The sequence below is a fragment of the Pongo abelii genome, chromosome 22, assembly GCF_028885655.2.
Source record: "Pongo abelii isolate AG06213 chromosome 22, NHGRI_mPonAbe1-v2.0_pri, whole genome shotgun sequence".
Taxonomy (NCBI): domain Eukaryota; kingdom Metazoa; phylum Chordata; class Mammalia; order Primates; family Hominidae; genus Pongo; species Pongo abelii.
Genome location: NC_072007.2, coordinates 40,551,782 through 40,559,857, shown reverse-complemented (window position 1 = coordinate 40,559,857; position 8,076 = coordinate 40,551,782). Strand labels below are relative to the sequence as shown.

The following is an 8,076-nucleotide window of genomic DNA, read 5'->3' as shown; positions in this document are numbered from 1 at the left end:
CTTTAAGGACTTTTCCTTTGCATTCACAAGTTAGCTATTTGGTGCAAGAAGCCTAGCTTTCAGTCTATCTCAGCTTTCAACATTGTCTTCCTCACTAAGCTTAATCATTTTTAGCTTTTGATTTAAATTAAGGGGCATGTGACTCTTCTTTTCACTTGAACACACAGAGGCCATTTTAGGGTTATTGATTGGACTAATTGCAATATTGTTGTGTCTCAGGGAATAGGGAAGCCTGAAGAAAGGGAGGGAGACAGGGGTGTGCCATTCGATGGAACGGTTGTAACACACACATTTGATTTACCAAGTTTGTTGTCTTATTGATATGGGAGGGGGGCAGGGAAGTGCTGGGTAGAGAAAGGTAGGTCCCTGGCTATGGCTCCACCCCCTGGGCCTGGGCCCACGGACCTAGGTGAGGACAGCCATTTCTTATTTTGTGCCCAAATGTTGCATTACCCAAGACCACTAGGCCTGCCACGCCCCCCTCCTGTGCCTATAAAAAACCCGAGACCCTAGTGGGCATGCACACGAGCAGCTGGACGTCAAGAGGAACACACCAGCAGAAGACACAAGTGGCTGGACATCAAGAGGAATGCACTTGTGTAAGAGCACACCAACAGACACCGGCAGACCTGCAGACCGTCAACTAGCGGAACGATGTTGTTTGGCTGGGGCAGTTAGAGGAGAGCCCGGCCACTGAGCGGGCCCAAATCCAGCATAAAACCACCTTCCCACTCCTTCTCCCTTCTGGCTCCCCCATATGCTGAGAGCTGCTTCCACTCAATAAAACTTGCACTCAACTCATTCTCCAAGCCCATGTGTGCTCTGATTCTTCCGGTATACCAAGGCAAGAAACTCTGGGATACAGAAAGCCCCCTGTCTTTGTGATAAGGCAGAGGGTGTAATTGAGCTAACGCAAGCTGCCTATGGATGGCTAAACTGAAAGAACACCCTGTAACTCACGCCCACTGGGGCTACAGCTGTAAACATTCACCCCTAGATACTGCTGTAGGGTTGGAGCCCCACAACCTGCCCATCTGCCTGTTCCCCCAGAGGTTTGTGCAGGGGCTCACCAAAGAAGCGAGCCACAACCCCATTGCACGCCTTGCAAGGGAGAATAAAAGAACTTTTCCCATTTCATTATATGGGTGTGGTTTGTGGTGCCCCAAAACAATTACAATAATAACATTAAACATCACTGATCACAGATCACCATAAGAGATAAAATAATAATGAAAAAGTCTGAAATACTGCAAGAGTTATCAAAATGTGGCACAGAGACATGAAATGAGCACATACTATTGGAAAAAATGATGCCGATAGCCTTGTTTGACTCAGTGTTGCCACAGATCTTTAATTTGTAAAACATGCAATATCTGCAAAGTGCAACAAAGAAAAGCACAATAAAATGTGGTATGCCTGTACTCAATAAAAGATAAATAAATATTAAATAAATAAGTGGAATTGAGCCAGGTGACAGTCCCAGGATATGTCAATGACACATCAAACTCGCATTCATTTTTGCTAGTGGAACTCTTTTTAGATAAGCTAGTTGTCACAATCCTCTGATCATCATCATCACAATTGATTTAGCACGATCTCAATATCTCAATGACACACTGTCACAACTCCAGTGCCTACAGAAGTGAGACAAATCAAAAACAAATTCACATTTCTGGATCACCCAGAAATAGAAAAATAACCACTCAAAGATAACCTCAGAGGAAGGCAAGAACACCTACATCTGGGGAAAGAAGCAAAAACAAGTGTATAATTACTACAATAAACTGTAATGCTTTCATATCCAAGATATAATGGAACAAAGGGTAGGAAAATGTGGACTATAATGCTCAGATGATCAAAACACCATGGTTCATTCTTTTCTCCAATTACTTATTATTAAGAGCTGCATAGACACTGTGTAATCCTCCAACTTTTATGTTTTACTTCTTTTGTTTTTTGTTTGGCTATTTGAATTAATGTGTCGTATAATTGAATTGTAAATGACCAAGAACTAGCCAAAGCAAAATTATTTAGAGATAGTCTCAGAGAACAAATGATGTCACATATGATTTATTTTATCATATTATAAAATATCTATTTCTCATCAGAAACAGAGAAAGCTGGCAAAATACTATTTTTATATTCCACATAAGAATTTTGAAGTATTCTACAACTTAAATTTTTTTTCCCATATGCATTATAGTGTCTGAGAAGGGTTATATGGTACTTGACTTATTTCATAGAATGTTATGTTTAACAAAAGTTATTCATTTCCCTCAAAAAAGCCTCTTTTGAGATAGACTAACGTGTACTTGACTGCAGAAATATACTTTTATTTATTCTCAAGAGTTGCTCTCAAATACTATAAGATTAATACTATAAGAAGAATTAATATAAGATTAATACTATAAGATTAAATACTATAAGATTACTAATTTTGCAGTTGTGGATACTGACTAGCATCTGTGGGAACTAATAATGTACTGACTTCAGTCTTTGGTCTGTCCTGCTAAAATTTTATATGTAATCTTATTAAAGATCAGATGGCTTAAATGTAAGTGAAGATTTCATTCAATAGACAGATTTGACGAGATGTCATGTAATGTTAATTCTACGTTACTAAGATTCTGATAGAAAATTATAGGATGTGACAGCTGGAAAGGACCTTAGAGAGCTTCTCATCTAAACTCATTATCTTAAAAGATATCCAGAGAGGTAGAGTGACTTGTCCAAATTTATGCAATGAATTGATGGATCCAAGGCAGAAAGCCACATCTCTTCATGCTTTTTCTAGTATTCCTTCATTGCTCTGCAGTGGTTCTATATGAAACTTCTTGAATGGAGACGAGGAATGGATTAAAATTAACTTAGAGCATTTGGTGAATGGAGAAGAGAAATGGATTAAAATTAACTTATGGCATTTGGTATAAGTTTGGTTAATGAGGTAAAACTAAGACAAGGATGAGGTAAATAAATTGTGGGACCACTGGGATGAAGAGAGTGACTAGGTCCAAGCATGGTGGCTCATGCCTGTAATCCCAGCACTTTGAGAGGGCGAGGCAGGAGGATCACTTGAGGCCAGGGGTTCCAAACCAGCCTGGGCAGCATAGTGAAACCCCTGTCTCTACAAAATAATTTAAAATAGTCAAGTGTTGTGGTATGAGCCTGTAGTCCTAGCTATTCAGAAAACCAAGGTAGGAGGATTGCTTGAATCCAGGAGTTCGAGGTTGCAAATTGTGATCACACCACTGCACTCCAACCTGGGCTACAGAGTAAGACTCTGCCTCTAAAAAAAAAAAAAAAAAAAAAAAGAATGGTTATTTTATTTTATTTCATTTTAATGTTTCTAAACAAGTGATTAAGAGGTTTAGTATAGCCATATTATCAAATATAAAGGACATATAAATTACTCAATGTTACAACTACCAAATGCTAAGCTCTTGAGAGATGAAGGCAAGTTCCATCATTAATGGGAATAAGTATAATCCAACCTTTAAAGGAATGGAATGTGAAAATTAACACATAAATCAACAACATAATCGTAAACATAAAAAAACTGTGCTTGTTTTTGCTTATAATTTTATATCAATCCTACATTGATGTTATAATGAGAAGCGTCTTAGTCTGCATGAAGATTCCTAACCTGATCAGTAATAGTAGCTGTTATTATTTATTATTCAATATGTGGCAGGCAATCTGGTACCATATACAATATCTCATTTATTTTAATTTTTAAAATGAAAAAGCCATGACATAGAAAACTTATGGAACCTGTTCAAAGTTACAGTTTGAGATTGTAAATATTGGCTTAGAATCCTGGCATTCTCACTCTGGAATTCTTATATTTAATTGCATCCTCATACCAAATGTTGATATCCACCCTCTGGTAGTTAGGAGGTGCCACTGCAGTTTCAGTCATTCCAGGAGAATGATTTCAAGTCCAGGAGAGACCAGGGAATTGTTCACCCCTTTAGTAGCAAGAATATCCAGTTACTGTATGCAATTAGGTAACCAGTTCTATCTATTTCTCAAGAAAACCAGCAGATAAACTACATAATCATAATTTTTCAAATGCTTACAAAGCTAATACTTAGTTTTTAGTAGGCTGCATGTAAACAATTCCGAGGTGACCAGTTGTCCTAGCCTACATCATTCCATAGTAATAAACCAGGTAACTCCCTCTATAAATCCAGCAACAACCAAAATCTGTGTTTACTCACTGAATCAAAATTGTATACTGAAACACTTATTAATTTGGCACTCACTTATATAAAATGTGCAAATGCCTCATTCCAAAGAGAAAATAACTCACAGAGTGATCTTATTCACAAATGACAGACTTAACATCACCATATGAAATTTGAAGGGACTGCCCAAGTACTCACTAATTGGCTGCACATTGTGAAATTAATAAGAAGGCTGCTGGCTGGAGACAGTTCTGTAAATTCCAGCCTATATGATGTCCTGCCTATGCCTACACAATTTGGCAAGAGGACTCTGTGTTGGCATTGAGAACTGGCTCCCATTTTCATGGTAAAAACATACCTACATGGCCAGGCACAGTGTCTCACGCCTGTAATCCCAGCACTTTTGGAGTCCATGGTGGGGGGATCACCTGAGGTCAGGAGTTCAAGATGAGCCTGACCAACATTGTGAAACCCCGTCTCTATTAAAACTACAAAAATTAGCCAGGTGTGGTGGCACACACCTGTAATCCTAGCTACTTGGGAAGCTGAGGCAGGAGAATGGCTTGAACCCAGGAGACGGAGGTTGCAGTGAGCCAAGATCACACCACTGTACTCCAGCCTGGGTGACAGAGCAAGACTCCGTCTAAAAGAAAAAAAAAACCTACAAATAAACGTGATTTTGAAATAATTGAATAAGTTTGTGCCATGGTAATAAGTAGCTTTCTTAATGATTGTGTTCTTATTAGCTGAAAGATAGGCATAGTTTTTAAATTTGTTTTTCTTTGAGCTCAATACTCTTGCCAATTCTTAGAAATTTTGGAAATGTCAAAATTTCAAAACTATATTTCTTCAGACGTTTAGTTATAATTAAATTTTTATTTAGCACCTTCTATTTATGAATTTTTGAAGGTACACTTATGGGAATCTCATGATATGGCAACAAGACTCATGATATGGCAACCATGCTCAGTGTTGGGGGTATGGAAGTGAGGAAGATACACATGCTTCTCCTCTTCATAGAATTCACAATTAGTGGCAAAGGCACAAAAGAGAAATAAATAAAATCATCATAAGTTAAGATGAGTTTTAAAAAGGAAAAAATATGAGACCCTGATAATGGAATTTTTTCATATAGGATGATAGAGAGACATTCTAAGAAGTAACTCAAGCTAAGACACAAAAGATGAGAACTATAGATAGAATGGGAGAAGGCAATGGAGGGGTGAAACAGACAGGCAGCTGTGTATGCAAAGTATGGAGGCAAGGAAAGGTTTAGTGTGCCAAGGTGCTGCATAAGGTCTGTGAGGATGAAGCACATTGGGCAGAGTGACATGACAAGAGTTAGACTTAGAAAAATAGGGCTGGGCATGGTGGCTCACGCCTGTAATCCCAGCACTTTGGGAGGCCAAGACGGGAAGATCACCTGAAGTCAGGAGTTCGAAACCAGCCTGGCCAACATGATGAAACCCCCATCTCTATTAAAAACACAAAAATTAGCTGTGTGTAGTGGTGGGCGCATGTAATTCCAGCTACTCAGGAGGCTGAGGCAGGAGAATCGCTTGAACCAGGGAGGCGGAGGTTGCAGTCACCTGAGACCATACCATTGCACTCCAGCCTGGGTGACAAGACTGAAACTCTGTCAAAAAAAAAAAAAAAAAAAAAAAAAAGAAAGAGAAAGAAAAAAAGAAAGAAAGAAAAAGAAAAGAAAGAAAGAAAGAAAGGCCATGGCCAGGTCTTATAAGATGTTGTAGGGAAGGCTAAAGGAAAAAGATCTTATTGTAAGGACAATGAGAATCTATCTGGTATCTTTAAGCAAGAAAGTCACAAGATATAATGAAGCCTCCGTGCAATAAGGAAGCCTCCGTGCAATAATAAATACATATATGTGTAAGAATTAAATGGGTGGCTGTAGGGTTCGTGTGGAGGGCACAGTGAGATCTTTAAACATACAAGTGCGGTTATTCAAAATTATAAATGACTTGCATGTGTTACAAAGGTATTGTATACAAGATGAGTGTGCAGCCTATAAAGCTGAAAGTATTCAGATGTGCCCTTTTAAATTTATAATATCCTCAGTCTTTCAAGGAAGTGTTTGCATAAGAATTACTGAGAATTGCTGAATGTTCTTGGGCTTCTTCCAATCTTAGAAACAGAATCTAGATAGTGCACTAAGACTATACTTCTATTTTATTGTCATTAGCTGAGCCAAGTATATTATAGAATACGTTACAGAAATTGTGCTGGTCGGTTCTGTGCCATGAGTATGAAACTATGCTAAGAACGGCGTCCTAATGCAATAAACATAGGAGCTGATCATCTGTATGCAGTCAATAAAAAAAGCACAGAATAAAGATGAAAAACATCTGAAGAAGGTTTGTTATAAAGGAAAATAATCAACCTTTGAGAAGCACAAACACAAGTAAACACACCGCTTTGTCAAGTATAGAAAAAAGGAATTAAATCCATTAGTAATTCAGAAAAGGAAGAAATAACTCCTAAATGGGAAGATGGGGGAAGACTTCTGGAAAAGGAAGCATTTAAACTTGGCTTTCAAGGAGATTAGGGAAACGAAATGTTAGGCAAAAGACAAGTATTTATTGGGCAATGGCCACACTCAGTACTTTGCATGAACACTGAGAAGGAATGTGATCACAAAGTCCTATCACATTCTGGTCCACTGGAGAGAACAATATCTGAGTGGAATGAGATTGGGCTCAACCTGGATCCAATTCTAACTTTAAATGTCTTGAACATCAAATTACCACATTCTGCTACATTGGCAGCTCTCAAAACCAGTGCTAAATGTTAATCAGTATTCATTTGGCCACTGCCTCATGCATTTCTCATTGTCCACTTACCAATGTGCAGAGTCATGGTGGCAAAACAAACAAACAAAAAAAATTTAGCTTGGGTGAAGAGGTTTAGACTCTTATTTGACCAACCCCACCTTGAATGAGTCATCTTTGGAGCTAACATAAAAGCCATTTTGAAGATTCAAAACGGACTTACATCTTTGTTAATAAGACATCATCTTCATATATAACCCAAGTGCTAATGACATGTTATCCTTCAAATTAGTTTAAGCAATGAGTTGCAAAGAAGTCTTGAGAAGAAGCCAACAACCAGGTTTCTGAGTATATAATCGCCCCACCAAAGAATTTAATTTTCAAACTCAGCATGTTGAGTCCTTATGACCATCTTTAATTAAGGATTTTAGCAATATGCCTCATAGCCACTGCCATTCACTCAGGAGCTTCCACAATGCCCCACCACTCTCTGCCATCACACATGGCACTAATCCTATAAGCTTTGAAGATGGATTGTGTTTGCCCAGCAGCTTCCATAGCAGAACCTGGCTCCTGGACAACTTTCAAGAAACCTGCAATGAAACCACCAGCTGCCAAATGACCAATTGTGAACAGGACTTATTCACAGATGAGAGCTGTGTGCAAAGTAACTGCCTCCCCGGAGTTGTCCAAACTACTTACTCCAATTCCAGGCCCTGCGAAAGGCCAGCGTGCCTATCAGAAAGTTCTTCAGCAGGGCTGGCTTGTGTTTCTCAGCCTTGCCAATCAGAAACCACTCAGCAGATGGATTTTGTAGCCCAGAGCTGCCAACCTGCAAGCCTCCAACCTGCAAGCCTCAAGGGAAACAGTTGCCCACCCAAGACTTCTGAGTCTAAAAATTTCGAAACTCCGGAATGTGCATCTAGCCAATGTCAGTCTCAGAACCCTGAATCCAGTTCCTGTAGACCTCTGGTCAATGTTGCACCTGAGCCACAACTCCTGGAATCTTCTTCCAGCACTTATGAGCCAACTTGCTGTGTTACTGGTGGTTTTCAATTGCCTAGTAAGTGAAGATCTGTAGGGGAGATGGCGTATATTCTCAT

At 39.1% G+C, this 8,076-nt stretch overlaps 1 protein-coding gene across 1 annotated transcript; it reads left to right on the top strand.

Moving 5' to 3' along the window:
• Window positions 1-7,379: 7,379 nt before the first annotated feature.
• Window positions 7,380-8,076, top strand: LOC100441343 (keratin-associated protein 27-1). Its single transcript, XM_002834589.4, has one exon. It carries the CDS (start codon window positions 7,409-7,411, stop codon window positions 8,042-8,044), a length of 636 nt encoding a protein of 211 aa, XP_002834635.4. The 5' UTR covers window positions 7,380-7,408; the 3' UTR covers window positions 8,045-8,076.